At 46.9% G+C, this 19,205-nt stretch overlaps 1 protein-coding gene across 2 annotated transcripts in view; it reads right to left on the reverse strand.

Annotated features, from left to right (window-relative positions):
* The window catches only part of SMC1A (structural maintenance of chromosomes 1A), a 32,480-nt gene extending 15,933 nt beyond the window's left edge, over nt 1-16,547 (reverse strand). For both annotated transcript variants that reach the window (XM_040405151.1, XM_040405150.1), the window contains exons 1-15: nt 16,315-16,547; nt 15,574-15,762; nt 13,402-13,514; nt 11,336-11,539; nt 9,964-10,202; nt 9,589-9,847; nt 9,352-9,492; nt 9,161-9,243; nt 6,744-6,951; nt 6,423-6,608; nt 6,128-6,307; nt 1,565-1,711; nt 1,310-1,447; nt 1,105-1,221; nt 410-516 (exon numbers count right to left, since the gene is read on the reverse strand). In XM_040405151.1, coding sequence (XP_040261085.1) covers nt 410-516; nt 1,105-1,221; nt 1,310-1,447; nt 1,565-1,711; nt 6,128-6,307; nt 6,423-6,608; nt 6,744-6,951; nt 9,161-9,243; nt 9,352-9,492; nt 9,589-9,847; nt 9,964-10,202; nt 11,336-11,539; nt 13,402-13,514; nt 15,574-15,762; nt 16,315-16,423 — 2,420 coding nt within the window. In that variant the 5' untranslated portion in view covers nt 16,424-16,547. The remainder of the gene's footprint in view (nt 1-409; nt 517-1,104; nt 1,222-1,309; nt 1,448-1,564; nt 1,712-6,127; nt 6,308-6,422; nt 6,609-6,743; nt 6,952-9,160; nt 9,244-9,351; nt 9,493-9,588; nt 9,848-9,963; nt 10,203-11,335; nt 11,540-13,401; nt 13,515-15,573; nt 15,763-16,314) is intronic.
* Between the last annotated feature and the right edge of the window lie 2,658 nt (nt 16,548-19,205).

Below are 19,205 nucleotides of genomic sequence, written 5' to 3' on the forward strand. Positions count from 1 at the left end.
ATGCCTATTCTCGTCTGCAAAATGGACCAGAACAGGTCACGTTCTATCATTTGTGGAATGGCCACACGGATCCGAAAAAATACGTATGTGTGCATGGCACAGTTGGAATGATTGGTTCCACAAAAAATAAGAACACCACAATGAAGAAGAATACGATCAGGTGCATAAGCCCTTAATCTGTAGGCTTCAACCTGAGGCTATTAGGCCACTGCGCAACTACTACTCCCACCATGAAGACTGTTGTAGATATATTGCTGTTGCAAAACTACAGGTTGGCCACCCATGAGCTAAAAGCTTGAGAAAAAAACAATACTTCAAGTTACATAACAGGTAGTGTATTTTATAGAAAGACCCACTGTAGTTACTTGCAGCAGCTCAATGGACTATATCATCCAGAGAAAGTGAATACCTCTTCTTGGCAATCTCATTCTGTCTCTTGACCTTCTCCTCTTCGAACTCTCGGATGTTGCGCACTCCGATCTCCTGACAGAACTCTTCAAACACCTCGTCTTCCACCTGGTAAGCACAAGTGTACATTACGATTATTAGTACAGGCCGTGTAAGGGTACTTTCACACTTGCGGCAGAGGCCGGATCCGTCAAAACGCATGCAAAATGATGGCGTTTGTCAGACGGATCAGGATCCTGATCTGCATGACAAATGCATTGAAATACCGGATCCGTCTCTCCGGTGTCATCCGGAAAAATGGATCCGGGGCATTTATTAATTTTCAAATTTTTTGCGGTCTGAGCATGCGCAGACCGCAATGCCGGATCCGTTTTGCCGGAACACTTGGGCCGGATCCAGCATTAAAAGCATTTCAATGGGAAAAAAATGCCTGTGTTCCGTTTTTTTGGGACGGAGATAAAACCGCAGCATGCTGCGGTCTTCTCTCCGCCCTGAAAAGTCAAAAAGAATGAACTGAAGACATCCTGAACGGATTGCTCTCCATTCAGAATGCATGGGGATAAAACTGATCAGTTCCTTTTCCGGTATAGAGCCCCTAGGACGGAACTCAGTGCCGGAAAAGAATAACGCTAGTGTGGAAGTAGCCTAAGGCAGGTAAACTCCACTCTGCTCTGCTAGCCTAGCTCCACGGCTCACCAAATTCATCTTCTCCTTCAGATCCTTCATCTCCCGATCACGGCTTTGAATGATCCGCTTTATGTCATTGATTCGTGGATTGAAATTGGCCAGCTCGCTCTCCAGCTTGGATTTTTCCTGGGCGGGTAAAACAGTTGAACAACATCTCATTACGAACATGTCTATATGTAAGAATTCATTTAATAAAGACACGTCGGACTGGTACCTGCATATTCATTGCCAAGTGACGAGTTTTGGTCTGCTCGAGGTCGCTCTGGGAATATTTGAGCCTCATCTGCAGACCATGCGCCTGGGACTGGACCTGCCTCAGTTCAGCTTCCTTACGTTTGGCTTTCATTTGCTCCTGTAAAAGACAAGGAGAGTTTGTGCCAGATCTAGAATACTACAATGGATCCGCTCCTCTATCATCATCATCAATGGCTGAAGAACCATCTCCAACGACAAAGTTCACGCAACTCACCTTCAGCTCCTCTGTTAATCGTTCCTTCTTTTCCTTGAGTTTATCCACTGCCTTTTCATCCCATCTTCTTGCCTTGGCTTTCAAGTCGCTGGCTCCTCCGGAGATGACACCAGATTTCTGGAATAAGGTTCCATCGAGAGCGACGGTCTGCGAGAAATAACTGGAAAATTAGCGTCTGCTCTACTGTATCAGAAAGCAATGACACTAAACTATCACACCCTGCTTGTAAGCTAAAACCAAATCATGGATTGTAGCCCGCAGGTCAAATAGGAAACGATCCTGCCGCCGGGCCCTTGAGGAATCTTTATTTAGAAAAGGATGGGAGCCTTCACTCACAACTCACCTCTAGAATCATTTCTATGCAGGTACCTAAACCACATAAAAATACGTACAAATGATTTGATATATCTGCAGGGTGCAAGTGCCGTGGACTATATGCAGGATTCTGCAACACATCTGCATGGAATAAATATCCGTTTGATCTCCGACACCCGGGACGCCAGACAATCTCCTGTGAGCGCCGTGGCCTTCTCGCAGCTTCGCCTAGTCAAGTGACTTCACGTTCATACAGTCAGGTCCATAAATATTGGGACATCGACACAATTCTAACATTTTTGGCTCTATACACCACCACAATGGATTTGAAATGAAACGAACAAGATGTGCTTTACCTGCAGACTGTCAGCTTTAATTTGAGGGGATTTACATCCAAATCAGGTGAACGGTGCAGGAATTACAACAGTTTGCATATGTGCCTCCCACTTGTTAAGGAACCAAAAGTAATGGGACAATTGGCTTCTCAGCTGTTCCATGGCCAGGTGTGTGTTATTCCCTCATTATCCCAATTACAATGAGCAGATAAAAGGTCCAGAGTTCATTTCCAGTCTGCTATTTGCATTTGGAATCTGTATCTGTCAACTCTCAAGATGAGATCCAAAGAGCTGTCACTATCAGTGAAGCAAGCCATCATTAGGCTGAAAAAAAACACAACAAACCCACAGCAACACCAAAAGACCCGGGAGACCACGGAAAACAACTGTGGTGGATGACCGAAGAATTCTTTCCCTGGTGAAGAAAACACCCTTCACAACAGTTGGCCAGATCAAGAACACTCTCCAGGAGGTAGGTGTATGTGTGTCAAAGTCAACAATCAGGAGAAGACTTCACCAGAGTGAATACAGAGGGTTCACCACAAGATGTAAACCATTGGTGAGCCTCAGAAACAGGAAGGCCGGATTAGAGTTTGCCAAACGACATCTAAAAAAGCCTTCACAGTTCTGGAACAACATCCTATGGACAGATGAGACCAAGATCAACTTGTACCAGAGTGATGGGAAGAGAAGAGTATGGAGAAGAAAAGGAACTGCTCATGATCCTAAGCTTACCACCTCATCAGTGAAGCATGGTGGTGGTAGTGTCATGGCGTGGGCATGTATGGCTGCCAATAGAACTGCTTCTCTTGTATTTATTGATGATGTGACTGCTGACAAAAGCCGCAGGATGAATTCTGAAGTGTTTTGGGGCAATGTTATCGGCTCATATTCAGCCAAATGCTTCAGAACTCATTGGACGGCGCCTCACAGTGCAGATGGACAATGACCCAAAGCATACTGCAAAAGCAACCAAAGAGTTTTTTAAGGGAAAGAAGTGGAATGTTATGCAATGGCCGAGTCAATCACCGGACCTGAATCCGATTGAGCATTTCACTTGCTGAAGACAAAACTGAAGGGAAAATGCCCAAGAACAAGCAGGAACTGAAGACAGTTGCAGTAGAGGCCTGGCAGAGCATCACCAGGGATGAGACCCAGCGTCTGGTGATGTCTATGCGTTCCAGACGTCAGGCTGTAATTGACTGCAAAGGATTTGCAACCAAGTATTAAAAAGTGAAAGTTTGATTTATGATGATTATTCTGTCCCATTACTTTTGGTCCCTTAACAAGTGGGAGGCACATATGCAAACTGTTGTAATTCCTGCACCGTTCACCTGATTTGGATGTAAATCCCCTCAAATTAAAGCTGACAGTCTGCAGGTAAAGCACATCTTGTTCGTTTCATTTCAAATCCGTTGTGGTGGTGTATAGAGCCAAAAATGTTAGAATTGTGTCGATGTCCCAATATGTAAGGACCTGACTGTAGATCACGTGGCCTAGAAGCAGCTCAGTCCCAATCAAGTGAATGGGGCTGAGCTGCAATACCAATCACAGCCACTATACAATGTCCAGCGCTGTGCTTGGTGAGCAGGGAGAAGACTGCCGTGCTTACAGGAGTGCTGATGCCTTCTCAAACAGTTGTGCCAGCCGTTCCGTGCATTGGGGACCGCAATTTGTGGTCCCCAATGCACAGGCACCATTCGTCCAGCTGCCGCAGACGGATCTAGACCCATTCAACTTGAATGGGTCTGTGATCTGTTCGCACGGCAAAAAAAATAGAACATGCTCCAGACCGCTCCTTCCGGATTGTTGACCGATTCAAGGCTATTTGCAGGCCGCAATTCGGGTACAGCCGGGCAATGGCCGTGTGCATAAGCCCTAAAGGGAATGTGTCACCAAAAATTTTCTGCAAGTTAGAACCCTATAGCGACACATCCTTTTTTTCCCTAATCTGTTTTTATTTTCTGATGGCAGATTTTCTTAATTCTATTTCCTGAACGTGATTACGGGGGCGGCCATCTTGCCTAAGTTGTTAACAGCAGTTTACTGGGCATGCTCTGTGACCTGTGCAGAGGTCAGGAGGGAGCACATAAGCTGTGATGGCACCTACTGTGAATGTAGGATCCTGCGTTAAAGGGCTTCTGTCACCCCACTAAACATTTTTTTTTTTTTTTGGTTAGTTTTAATCCCTATACTGCGATTTTTGCATACATACTGTAATTAATCATTTCGGTTCAGCAGATTATGTTAAAAAAGTACTTTTAAAATATGCAAATTACCTTGCTACCAGCAAGTAGGGCGGCTACTTGCTGGTAGCAGCTGCATCCTCCTATCCTAAAAACGCCCCCTCCGCATGTTGATTGACAGGGCCAACGGACGGGATCGTCCTCTGGCTGGTCCTGTCTGCTATCAAGATCTCGCGCCTGCGCCGTAACAGTATTCAGTCGGCGCAGGCGCACTGAGAGGAGGAAGCTCGCTCGGCCGCTCCATCCTCAATGCGCCTGCGTCGATGACGTCATCAAGTACACCCGGAAGAGATTTATTATTAATAATAGTTGGTGGTATAGTGTTAATAACTGTCATTTTTATAAAATTATTTATTCCCATTTCGTTGGTGGTTTTTGTGGCAGCATGCTTATTATGTACATACTTACCTGATTCGAGCATCCAGCGACGTCACCAGACTCTCCGCCTCCTTCCAGCGATGCCGGCGTCTTCTCTTCCGGGTGTACTCCGGGTGTACAACGCAGGCGCATTGAGGATGGAGTGCCAAGCGAGCGTCCGCCTCTCAGTGCGCCTGCGCCGACTGAATACCGTTACGGCGCAGGCGCGAGATCTTGATAGCAGACAGGACCAGCCAGAGGACGATCCGCTGGCCCTGTCAATCAACATGCGGAGTGGGCGTCATTATGATAGGAGGATGCGGCTGCTACCAGCAAGTAGCCGCCCTACTTGCTGGTAGCAAGGTAATTTGCATATTTTAAAAGTACGTTTTTAACATAATCTGCTGAACCGAAATGATTAATTACAGTATGTATGCAAAAATCGCAGTATAGGGATTAAAACTAACCCAAAAAAAAAAAAAGTTTAGTGGGGTGACAGAAGCCCTTTAACTACGTAATAGGTGATATCTAACATTCTAATCCTGCTTGAGGTAATAATGAGATGACTGCTGTATAGACCAATAAGTGGTGTCTTCTATTAGGCGTAGTGCAAAAATTGCAGGATTGTATGGTGTGTTTTTTTTTTTTTTTTTAATATAGATATTGACAAGGAAAATTTAAAATAACCACTAAAAATATATACTTTAAAAATATGTTTAAAGGATAACTGTCATTTTTATTTTATTTGCTAGTTTATTAGAGCTAGGCATGTAAACCTGAGTTAGTCTGTCAATGATTGCCAAAAGATCTGTAATTACCTTATAATAACAGCTTTCATTAATGTCCACTGTCCCTTAAAAGACTGTTGCTAGGACTTGTCTGTCTCCGGCTAGGAAGACAGAGGGGCGGTCCTTCACACTGCATGCCTGCATTAGGCTTCAGAGTGAGGAGGCGTGTCTCTCAGTAATCCAATCTGATTGGCTGGCAGGAAGCTGCTGGCTACAGCAAGTTTGTATGTGACCTGAGGGAAAGCAGTTTTGGCCTCAGAGAACTGGCAGAGGAGCCATCTTGAGAAGATCCTCATAGTGTAGGATTCAAAACAGCCGTAACTAAGGGGAAAACTCAAGGAAAACAGTGGTAAGTGAAGAAACTAAAGATTGCTTTATGCATAATGCTGCTGCAGCAGTAACATGTGCTAAAATAGATTTTTTTGATGAAAATATGACAGTTATCCTTTAACATAAAACATGATTTCATTTTCTGATGACAAATCTCAGTTAAGCACAAACCTAAAAGGGCAAAATACTCACTTTGTGTCTCTGATGTCCTCCAAAGGCTATCCTACGAGCATCCTCCACATTATCGCAAACCAACGCATTACCGCAAGCATACTGGAGGGCCTTCTTTATATGGGGCGGCTCATACCGGATTACATCGATAACCAGTTTGGCCCCTTTAAGCTCACGCAGCTTCTCGTCGGTGGGTTTTACCTAAAATGAAGAAGAAGTGATACAATACGTGACCAGCAGTAGCGAGACTGAACATTATGAATAATGGAGAAAGTAAGGTCACCGATGCTTAGAATAACGGAAACCAAACCCATACCTCAAGATAATCAAGAGGAAGGAATGTTTCAGGCTCCCCGCGTTGCTCTTTGATATACTGGATACAGTCTCTTCCTGTCTTTTCAGAGTCGACAATAATGGCATCCATGTTCTTTCCCAGCACCTTTGTTACTGCAATCTGGTACTTCTTCTGGGTTGGCTGGCAAAGGTCAATCAGGCGGCCATACTGAGGAGATAAGGCAAAATAGATTTAACATTACTGCCTGGCTGATCCTCCTTAGATACAGCTTAACTTAGGCCTTTATACCCGACGGTAGGTCCCATCACATATGAAGTGAAGCTTTTGGTCTATCGGACTTACCACAGACCCAGGATATAGCCTCTTGATGCTCTCCATGATCTCTGCTTTGCGCTGCTGTCTGCTGCTTTCTTGACGATCAATCCTGGCATCACCCAGCTGCTCCATGACTTGGTTTAACTCCTTATTGATTTCATCAATCCTTCTCTTAGCCGATTCCACTTCTTCAGTTAAAGTCTCTTCAAGATTCTTCTGTTCTTCTAAAGACTGCCTAAATAAAAAAGCACAAAAACATCGGGTAAGTGAAACTCCAATCCATGACTAAAAGGGATGGTCTCACGGTTTATCTATTCCCTATTAGAGGGACTGTCGAGCTTTTATTTATTTTTTTAATTCTCCCCCTTACGGCCGGACCTGTGGAGTCAGGCATACTTACCTGCACCCTGACACTAGGTTCCGGCTCCTTCGTTACGCTCTATGTAAAGTTGGACTGAAGCGTCAGGGAGCAAATAAGTATGCCTGACGCCACAAGACCAGCAGGGAGGGGGGAGATTTAAGAACTTATAAAAAGCTGACACCACCCCCCCTCCCCCACAGAAGGGCATCTGTCAGCAGTTTTGTACCTATGACACTGGCTGACCTGTTCCATGTGCACTTGACAGCTGAAGACATCTGTGTTGGTCCCATCTTCATATGTGTCCGCATTGCTGAGAAAAATGAAGTTTTAATATATGCAAATGAGCCTCTAGGAGCAACAGGGGCGTTGCCGTTACACCCAGAGGCTCTGCTCTCTCTGCAACTTCCACGCCTCCTCCACTTTGATTGACAGAGCCAGGCAGGCGAGATCATGTTTACACTGCCTGGACCTGTCAATCAAAGAGAGCAGAGCTTCTCGGTGTAATGGCGATGCCTCCGTTGCTCCTAGAGACTCATTTGCATATATTAAAACTTCATTATTCTCAGCAATGTGGGCACATATGAACATGGGATCAACTCTATTAGTCACAGCCACACTTACAACAGGATGCCAGATTAAAGTGAAAATACAAGAAACGCATAGGGGCACATTTATTAACCCCTTAGTGACCACCCATACATGTTTTTACAGCAGTCACTATGAGAGCCGTGGCCCTGCTCTAACAGCCCGGACCGGCAGGAGTGCTGATCCAGGCTGTTTAACACTTTACATGCTGCGGGCAATGGCGCCCGCCGCATGTTAAGTGCTGACAGAGGGAGCAGACTCCCTCTGTCTCATATCGGCACCCTGCAAATGCGATCGTGGGGTGCCGATGTGTGTGAAGACTGCTTGGGGTCTGATGAAGGTCCCAGACCAGCCTTCAGTAATTTCCAGCAGGCTGCGCCTCTCTAGTGCAGCCTGCTGGCCAATGTTAGAACAGCATTGCCATTAAAATGCAATGCACTATAGGGATAGTGCATTGCATTTTAAAAGCAATCAAAAAGCTTTCTGTTATAGCCCCCTGGTGGGACTATTAAGTGGTCTAAATTTTTTTTTTTTAAAAGCATCGTTTATTCAATAAAAAAAAATATGCTTTTTTTTTCCATTGGAAATACGCTTTTCAATAAAAAGAATTGCAAAAAAACCCAAAACTTCCCCATGTTTGGTATTGCCGTGTCCGTAATGACCCAGACTACATAAATATCATGTAAATGATCCCCCTACAGTGAATGCTGTAAAAAAAAAATTAAAGAAAAAAGACAATTACCAATTTATTCTTAGTTGGCACCGAAAAAAACTTGAGAGCAAAAAGCACTATTTACTCCAAAAATTATACCAATGAAAAATGCAAGTCAAAAAACAAAAGAAAGTTATGGGTCTTGGGAAGCGGAAATGCAAAAAAAGTTTTTCTTCCTCACTGTAATCGTACTGACCCAGAGAATAAAGATATTGTTATTTATACCGAAAAATGAATGCCCTAAAATTTGTAACGTAAAAAACGAAGTGGCAATATTGCTGTTTTTCCCATCTCCCTCCCAGAAAAAATTAATAAAAAGTTAAAATTAGAAAGTTATGTGTACCCCAAAATGGCGCCTTTAAAAACTACAACTCCTCTGCAAGCCCTCATAAAGCTATATAGACAGAAACATTTAAAAAAGTTATAGCTCTTGGAACGCATCGACGAAGAAAAAAAAAGGAAAAAAAAAACAGGCTGGTCAGCTTTTAGACGCTGGTCTTAATCAGCCTCATACCTGCCGGTGGATCTGCTGGAGCAGGCCTCTTCATAACTTTGACGGATCCTCCGCCACTTCTAAATGTAAGCCAGCTTCCTTGCTGTCTTACACTTAGACCATTTTCTACAGGCATAGAAAAATGGTAAATGAGACGGGCCCGTCCCCTTCCCCGGCTACTTTTTTTTTTTTTAGACCTGGCGTGAGAGTGAGAAGGACCTTTGCACCGCAATCTGCGCCAGAAATATGCCTAATTTAGGTGTTTAATAAATGACCCCCATAGAGCTACCCACTTGCTGGTTGCGATATATTCCTCCAGCTTTTCTATTCTCTTCTGGTTTTCTTCTATTTCACGCAGCTTCTGCTTGATTTTCGCCTAACAATAGGAATAACAATAGGTTTAGGATACAAGTGACAAAGATAGCGGCTCCCTATTGTGGCACACATCAGGTTGAAGATGCAAAGAAGCGAAAAGTCTTCATACTTCAGTCTCCACTTTTTTCCTTTCCTCCAAATCGAGGCGATCCTGATCAGCTTTCTGGTCTCTGTTGAATTTCTCCAGCTCCTGCGCAAGTGTTGCTGCCCTTTTGCTGGCTTCTTCTTTTAGACGGTGATATTTTTTCACCTAGAAGACAAACAGGTCACAAATGGAGTAAGTCAGGAGGAGACTTCCAACATCCATAAGAAAGAATGAGCTAGTAGTAAGTAGGTGGGCCATTACCTGGTTCTCTTCTAAAGTAAGATCCCGACCTTGGCTCTGGCTTTCCTCCTCCATCCTTTCTTCAAACTCCTGCCTGGCCTTCTCCACCGACAGCATCTCCTTCTCCAGCTCATCCATATCTCCCTTGCGCTTCTTATATTGTTTCTGGGCATTTTGGAGGGATTTCTTGGCGGCTTCCAACTTCTTGATCTTGTGAGACGTGTTCTCCTTGGCTTTGATATACTGTGGACGCTTCTGATTCAATTCGGCATCCTTCTCCCTGTTGTTGGAAGGAAGAGCAACATGCACTGAAAGAAAGGCTTAAAGGTTTTTTTGAAACGTCTCAAAAGTAGAAAGTGAGATGTATTCCTGGGAACTAACTCGAAATGGACTTACTTGATCTCCTTCTCTATGGCTTGCTGTTCCCGCATCATCTTGCCCAGCTCCTTTTTCTTTTCCTTTAGCTCTTCTTCAACTTTGTCCATGTGTTTCTTATCCTTGTCAATGTCCTTGTTTTTAGTGGACAGCTCCTTGTTCAGTTTTTCGATCTCAGACTCGTTGTGGTAAAGCTTGAAGAGTTGCATTTGGATCTGGGCTCGTGCCACCTCATCCTTTAGCCGTTGATATCGTTCCGCCTGTGTACAGAGGCACATCATTACACCGTTGCCTTATACAGGAAAAGGCAAAGTAGTTAAGCTTTACAGCCAATCAGAATGTCTTGTTTTACATTCCTATAGATCAGGGGTTCACAACTTGCAGCCCGGGGGCCACATGTGACCTGCAGTGCCCTTCTTTGCGGCCCCCAACCATCTGGACATGGCAATGATTTCCGGGGTCTGGCAGCCAACATGTCCATGTCAGAGAGACACGGAGTGGCACGTGTCCAGGAGCAGGGATGTGCAATCACTTATGGTCCACCATACGTCAGGAGAATGGGGGCCCCTTGCGCAAAAGGAGAATATGAATAAGAGGCGGTCGTCTATGGATTTGGGTCTCTCCAGTGAAGTTTATGGGAGTTGTAAAATGCTAAGCTGTGACCACAACAGCCATAATCTATAATGCAGAGAACCACATGCATGCATGGTCTCCTCCTCTGACTATAGAAGAAGAGAATTAGCCTAACTGTGGGAATATTGAAGTGGAACCTGCACCCAACGGACATTCATGGCAAAAATGTTATATGCCATAAATGTCTCAGGTGACTGATGTCCCTTTAAGATCTACTGCGGCGCCTGAGGCTGGTTCAATATGGCAATGTGGCCCTCGGATCAGAAAAGGTTGTGCAACTCTGCTCTAGATCTATAGGAGGAAAAAAGTTATATCAGACACTTCAGGGGGCCATGTGGGGGGCTTGTACTTCGTTCTAATGCCTTACTCGCCTCAGTGTTCGGTCAGTGATTTGGAGCCAAAAGCAGGTGCAGATCTTCCCCTTATACCTCATGTCTGTGTAGCCTCCACTCGTGGTTTGGCTCACAATCACTGACTGTGTGAATGAGGCATAAAACTAAGCCAGTCCTTTGGACGCCCGTTCTGTCGGGACATAAGCAATCGTGTGACCAAAGAGGCTGTCAATCTTACTCCATTCAAGCCCCTTGTGTTCCCATGATTAGTGACGAACCGACACGGACAGAGGGAAAGGCAGCCGTCAGTCACATATCAATGTTGTGCTATGTGACCGAGGACTGTATCAGCGGAGGGGGGCAAGGTTGATATAGGATGTAAAGTGCTCCATTTTATCGTTGGCCAAGACCAAGCAGAAATGTCTAACCTCCTCCTTCTCTTGTTTGGCTTCCTTTCTCTCAGCGGCAATGTTCTTCTTGCGGTGATAGTTGAACTGGGTGTCTTCCTCTGCTTTCACCATTTCCTTCTTGCGCTTGTCGTACTCCTGCGCCAGCTCGCCTGACCTGCTGATCTCCTCGAATAAAGCGGTACGTTCCTTGGGATTCTTCATGGCGATGGACTCTACTGCCCCCTGAATAAGAGAGAGTGCGGAAAATGGCAGAGGAACAAAGAATCGAACCAGGATCTCTCAACAAAACCTAAGCCTAAGCCATTTTAACTACAGCGGCTTCCAACCTGAGGCTTGGCGGGGGTTACCAAACTACAACTCCTGGCATGTCCTGAGAGCTGCTGGGAGTTGTACTTCCGAAGGTTTGTAACCACTGCTCTAAGACATACATCCACGTGGACACACTTTGCTAGAGAAAATCTGCCGTGGATTTTGCAGCAGATCCAGAGTTACATGTGGATTTTGACGTACAATGTGGATTTCACCTTGAACATCGCAAATAGTGAAATCGGTGACAGAATTTAAAATCCCCACTGCAGGTCAATTTCCACATACATTTCTCACACACCATGTGGAAGAGAGTTATTTAAAGGGGTTGGCCCATCTCACACATTGGTGCCATATGGCTAGGGTATGCCACCCATGTCAGATAGTAGGACCCGCACTTATGTCTAGATCAAGGCCCCAAGGTGAAGGAGAGCACACCGTGCGCACTCAGCTATTTCCGGAACGTCCATAGAAGTCAAAGGAGAGCGCACTGCGCAAGTGTGGCCTCTTCTCCATTCAGCTCTATGGGAGTTCTGGAAATAAGTCAAGCCGATGCTCGGCTATTTTTGGCACTCCCATAGTAGTGAATGGAGGGTGGCTGCAGAGCCGATCTGGGTCTGCTAAGACCCAGCAGCTTACCTGTCGCCAATCACATAAGCACTGGGACCAGGACTTGATCTCTATACACATTGAGAGCCCCGTTCTAGAGATAGGTCCCACCTCTCCATCAATGTGCGAGATGGGCTCACCCCTATAAAGGGAATCTGTCAGCATGATCTTCGACTATTACCTGCAGTAATACAATAGTACTGCAGATAAGGAGTCCAGATTGCCAATTTTTATTTTCCTACTGTCCCCCATGCCCCCACTGTCAAGGCTGCGCTGAAATACACAGTCTGGACGGCTCTGCCATCACAATGGAGAGGACTCCGCAGTCCGGACTGTTTATTTCAGTGCAGCAGAACTTTGCGCCGCAATCTGCGCCAGAAATACGCCTAATAGTCAGAGACTTTTCCCCGCTCAGCCCAGGTTTAAAAAAGTGGGCAGACAGACGGGCCAGTCTCATTTACTATTTTCTATGCCTGGTTTAGGCGTAGAAAATAGTCTAAATGTAAGACAGCAAGGACGCTAGCTAGCTAAAAACGGCGGTGGATCCGTCAAAGTTATGTAGAGGCCAACGAATAGTGTTGAGCGAACTTCTGTTTTAAGTTCGGCGTCTAAAGTTCGGCTTCCGGTTAGTGGAGAATCCCGATATGGATTCCGAATTCCATTGTGGTCCGTGGTAGCGGAATCAATAATCGGCCATTATTGATTCCGCTACCACGGACCACAACGGAATTCGGAATCCATATCGGGATTCTCCGCTAACCGGACGCCGAACTTAAAACAGAAGTTCGCTCAACACTACCAACGAATAAATGACCCCCGATGTGTTTTTTTTTTTTATAGTGCCATTTCAAGGACAGTTTTCCAGGCGTATTTTTTTAGTCCCTTCTCTGCTTGTGGCATTTTTTTGCAGATGTTTTCCCGTAGACTTATCCACAGAAAAAGTTAAACGTGCGACTAGAAGCTCCGTAACGCTGCCGCCCTAGAGATGGGGCTCTTAATCACTCACAAGCAAACCCGGATAAGGACACGTTCTATAATCTGCGTGCATGGCTTCATAGAAATGAAGGGGTAAGTGTGCAAAAAATTCGGATAACACAGAAAAACACGCTTGTGTGCACAAGGCCATACGTAACGCTTCAGAAGATGTGTAAACTCAAGGGTCACCTTACCTGAAACACTAAGAAGTTCCTGGCTTTAATGAGGATCCCGAGCTTCTCCAGTTCATCGCTGTACTCCGCCAGCTGAACTACTTTGCTGTTGATCCTATATTCAGAGGAGCCACCTAAGAAATGCAAGAAAACAAATGCAGACACCTGTTACGTCTCCAGGAGCAGCGTTGCACCTTGACCCCTTTGCCGACTATATATACGCCTTGGCGGTCAGCATACAAGTCTGCACAAGCAGAGATCGTAGCTGCACGCTAAAAGTGCGGCTGCCGGATCGGGACGCCTGCCGTCAGTGACAGAAGGGCTCCACAATAGGGAAGGCAGGGGCGGTTTTTTTCACCTCCCTGCCCTCCCCCACCACTCTATACACAATGCTGTGAATAGAGATCAGGTCCTGGTCCCAGTGCTCATGCAATTGGCGACAGGTAAAGCTGCTGGGTCTTAGCAGACCCAGATCGGCTCTGCAGTGGGGTTGTACAGAGACATGAAAATCTTTCTGGGGGATTCCATTTCCCATGTAAATGGGGCTACTATGTCCCCCCAAGAGTCTTTTATAAACCTTATGGGGGTGCACAGTGTAAAAAAAATTAAATAAATAGTAATAACAATCAATATATTTCACCACACGCTGAACCACAGCTTCTAGCCCTGCCCCCACAATCCATACATCCCCTATATCAAAATGTTCATTACAAAAAGCAGAAAAAATTTAATATTTCAGTTGCACGTTGTGCTATTAAAATAAATAAATAAATGTGAAAAACAGACTTTTCCCCCCTTCATTGTACATTTTTTATTTTTTTATAAAAAAATAAACAAAAAACAATACCAAGATAAAAATGGATAAATTATACCAATTAAAATTAAATTTACAGGTGGGAATTGCCATCAAAAACCTAGCAGTGACAGTAAGGATTAGTACCCGCTTCTAATTATGATGCCAGGGACAAGAGCTGCATTCACAATTTCTACAGACTCTAGAGCTGAAATCTTCCAGCATTTCTTCTATTAAAGGGGCTGTCTCATCTCAGACAATGTCTTATAGTTGCGGGTCCCACACCTTTAATCGGGAATTGAGCCCCGCAAAGTGGTGGCTGGAAGACTCTGGTCCGGCCGCCACCAAGCGCTCTCCCCATAGAAGTGAATGGGAGCGCACCACGCTCGACCGGCCACCGCTCCCATTCACTTCTATGGGCCTGATGGAAATAGCCAAGCCAGCTATTTTCGACAGCCCCATAGAAAATGAATGGAGAGCGGTTGCACATGCGCAGTGCGCCCTCCACCACATTCAGAGCTCCGTTCTTGATATAGGTGCGGGGTCTCTGGCGATATGCCCCCATTGTCTGTGATGAGAATTTCTGCACAGCGATGGTTAGGGAGTATAATCCTTCCACAGCCCAGTTATGTATGACACCTAACTGTCCTGCTCCAGCTTAAAGGGGTTTCCCGGGAGTACAATACTGATGGCTTATCCTCAGGATAGGCGATTCATATCTGATCGGTGGGGTCTGACAATCAGCTGTTTAAAGAGGCCATAGTGCTTTTCCTAAGCCAGTGACGTCACTTGATTGGTGACACAGACAAGGCTTAGCTCAGTCCTATTCAAGTGCAATACCAAGCAGAGCCACGAAAGCACTGTATGGCGCTGTGCTTGGTATGCTGAGAGGAGGCTGGAGCCCTGCGACCTCTTTGCACAGATGACCGGCGGGGGTGCTGGGAGACAGACCCCTACTAATCTATCCTTAGGATAGGCCTTCAACATTGAACTCCCATAAAACCCAACTGCTGTGCCCGGTGACCAGCTGGTCAACTGATTCCAAAGACAACAAGCAGAATTGTGAATGAAGCTCTGGATTACATAACAGACGTAACTAAACTCATTACAAACTATTTGACTCAACTGAGCACACAGCATAAAGAGGTGATCGAAGATGGAGATATCCTTTAGAGAGGGCACCACTAAGACTGGGGAGTGAGCGGCTTCTGTTTCCAATGGAGAATGACCTGAAATGTGCAGCCACCCACTTATTGACATCAGCAATAAAGATGCCTCCTCCTTGGGATGTGGGTACAGGGGCGGCCCCCAACATATGCGCAAATCATATCATTCATCAGGAATTGCATGTAAGATGAAGCCTCTCACACTACACAGTCCTGAAGGTTTCCTTGCATTACCAATGATGTGCCTGGCGAAGACCTTCTCGCTGCCACTGTCCTCCTCGTACACCATGCTCACAAACGCTCGGTTGGCGGCAGGCTTCCCCACAGGAGCGCCATGGATGAGGTCACGAAGAGTCTTCACTCTCAGATTACTCGTCTTCTCCCCCAGTACAAAGCTGATGGCGTCCATAAGATTGGATTTCCCTGTAGACAGAAATGCAAAGTGAAGAAACTGAAGGCATGACCACCAGAGATACACCAGACCCCGGCTCGGGCGCCCCCCTCCCGGGGCGGCAGCCCGGCTCGGGCGCCCCCCTCCCGGGGCGGCAGCCCGGCTCGGGCGCCCCCCTCCCGGGGCGGCAGCCCGGCTCGGGCGCCCCCCTCCCGGGGCGGCAGCCCGACACGGGCGCCCCTCTCCCGGGGCGGCAGCCCGGCTCGGGCGCCCCCCTCCCGGGGCGGCAGCCCGGCTCGGACGCCCCCCTCCCTGGGCGGCAGCCCGGCTCGGACGCCCCCCTCCCGGGGCGGCAGCCCGGCTCGGACGCCCCCCTCCCGGGGCGGCAGCCCGGCTCGGACGCCCCCCTCCCGAGGCGGCAGCGCCCCTGACCCACAACACATAAGGGCCCTGCATGGACACCCCATCTGGATTCAGCCACCTCAGCTGTATGCCAAACAGTAGCTTGTGCACAGACCCTGTCACCCACAGCACAGGCCCTCCCTCCCTCCATCACCTGCTGTCAGCCCACGTCCTGCACTTACCGGATCCATTGGGGCCGATGATGGCGGTGAACCTGCGGAAGGGCCCTATGATCTGCCGACCCTTGTAGGACTTAAAATTTTCAATCTCAATTAACTTCAAGAAGCCCATGGCGGCGGCCTACGTCTTCCCGGTGACTACGGCCCCCTCCGGTACTAACGAAGATCCGGGCCCACAGGCCGCCAATTCTCTGCTCGTCGATGGAAGCGCGCCTAGCAGTGACGTCAGCAAGCTGCTGCTCGAAGGGGCGGAGCTCCGCCACATAAACACTACAGACCTAAGACGTCGCGCTGCAGTTGGAATTTCCGCCATTTTGTTGGTTGGTTGGTTAGTTGGAGGACGCTGCAGCAGTGCCCGTACTGTACCGTGCTGTGGTTTTCCTGTCTTGGTCGTGTGTTTTTAACAAAAAAAACAAAAACAAACCAAAAACTTAATTTGAAAGAGCAAACTTCACTGCTATATCACTGACGGCCACTAGGTGGCATAATATCACCTGGTGTAGGTGATCTAAAAATACTGAAATAATCTTTTTGTTTTACTTATTTTCATTGTCTTTGTATAGTTTTCATTATGTATATCCCAAATTGTGCCAAAAAATGCACGAGTGGTGTACTTTAACTGTATAAAGCCAAACAGTGCCCCTGTAAAGCTTTATTGTATTGCAAATAAATACTGACCCATATTTACTGAGGGCACCTAGGCCTCGTCTTAAATTGTGTCACAATTTGGCGCATCTAGTTTTAGAAAAATCCACTGCGCCTAGTTCACCACGAGGGCGTGGCATGGCTCGCCTGAAAAGCAGCATGGCCTAAGGAGCGCTAAGCTATCTAGTCCCATAGAGAATGCTGGAGCCGCAACGCCTGATGGACTTGTCGCTCCATGTATACAGGCTCATTGCACCCGATGCTTATCCGGGGCAGGGATGCCCAACCTGCGGCCCTCCAGCTGTTGCAAAATTACAACTCCCAGCATGCCTGGACAGCCTACAGCTATCAGAGCATGCTGGGAGTTGCAGTCTTGCAACAGCTGGAGGGCCGCAGGTTGAGCATCCGTTCCCTATTGGGGTTCTCCGACACTGGAAACCTTTTGCATATGGCCAGGCAAGGGGTTCAATAAATGACTCATCTGTCACTGCCATTTAGTTTCCAGAGCCGAGTCCCCTGTGTTCTGGACTGAAAGTGTGATGTACCGCCACTGCTGGACTATCAGTGGCCTCAGCAGTGGCGGCGGTCACGTGCCTGCACACGTCACCGCGGAGGCCATGGACTAGCCTATAGACGGCACGTCACACTTCCAGATGAGCGGAGAAAGGAGCTCAGGGCTGGAATCGGAGCACCAGTGGCAGTCTTATTTTTTTTTTTTAACCCTGTCTGCACATAAGAAACGGGGTTCCCCCTTTAATATTATGGCACTTGAAGGAATTTTCCTAGATTTAAAATGCTTCTTTTTTTGCACAGTATTTCCTTTAGGGCAGCAGTTTGTGCTCCAGAGCTGCGCTCCCTAGAGCAAAATGCATCTATAACCAACCACTATGAAAGCGATGGATCGTCGCCTCTCTGCATACAAGACGCAGTGATGAGACTATGCTATACCCATAAGAACTTGGGAGGAGATTTATCAAAAACTGGCTTAGTTGCCCCTAGCAACCAATCAGATTCCACCAGTTTTGATAAATCCCCTATATCATCTATAGCAGTGATGCTCGACCTGCGTCCCTCCAGATGTTGTAAAACTGCAACTCCCACCATGCCCTGCTGTAGGCTGGAGGATGTCTGGGCATGCTGGGAGTTGTAGTTTTGAAGCAGCTGGAGGGCCACAGGTTGGGCATCCCTGATCTATAGCATGATATAATCACCTGTGGATGTAGATCATTTTTAGGAAGCTGTTGCTCAGGTAAAGCTGCTGTAGAAGGACCCAAGAGCTTCAAGCTGGGGCCCTGCATATACAGAGGTTGCATTTCCCTTTAAGATCCGTGCACTTTCTAGTAAGCATTCGGCTGCCAGGTGTATTGTAAACCTCGAACAAAAGCAGGCATTCATGAGAAGACATGGGGGAATAGGTTTTTTCTTGTAGGCTACATGACGGTGGGTGTGTTACCTGAATTGTTGCTTCATTGTGTAGAAAAAGGGCATTGTGTTTTAGCATCTTAGCTTTCTCTGAAGTTACATCCCCCTAAAATGTCTGCTTTACAGAGGATCCATCCCAGCGACAGACCTCCTCGGGCTGTATTCACATCCTGCAGTCACATCGCAGTTTGTCTCACATTTGTATTATAATCCAGAGCTGCATTCACAATTCTGCAGGCTTCAGAACGGAAATCTCCCAGCATTCCTTGTTGGCTCAATGTCTGTGTAGAGCTTGCCCTGGTATCATCCTGTACAGTAATCTCCTGTAGGAAAGCCAGCCTCTACGTCACTGGTCCACAAGCTTTTGTCCCTTGCACTTAAAGGGGTTTTCTGGGATTTCAATATTGATGGCCTATCCTCAGGACCAACGTCGTTCCTTTTTGTGGCTGTTCCCGCATGTACAGTGCTTTGTACTCCTAAATCAGTGGGAGCAGTGCCGATCTACCTCTTCAAGGACTATCCTTAGGATAGGTCATCAGTATCTGATCGGTGACTCCTGGGACACCCCTGCCAATTAGCTGTTTGGTCACATGGCCTAGGCACAGCAAAGTCCCATTCAAGTGTTGCACTGGCGGTCTGTGGCCGTCGCCATCGCCTTCTTGGGCACGACTGTTGGAGTGCTCACCAGTGGCCTGTGCTCGTGGGCATTCCTCTGCTCCTTCAACTTCTGCCTAATTTCCGTACTGACCCTAAGCTGCCTGCCCTGACCTCAGCCTGTCACTGACTTTGGTTTTTGCTGGGTTTCAGGGTTTTCCATGGGTAACCAG

Source organism: Bufo bufo, chromosome 8, assembly GCF_905171765.1.
Source record: "Bufo bufo chromosome 8, aBufBuf1.1, whole genome shotgun sequence".
Lineage (NCBI taxonomy): Eukaryota > Metazoa > Chordata > Amphibia > Anura > Bufonidae > Bufo > Bufo bufo.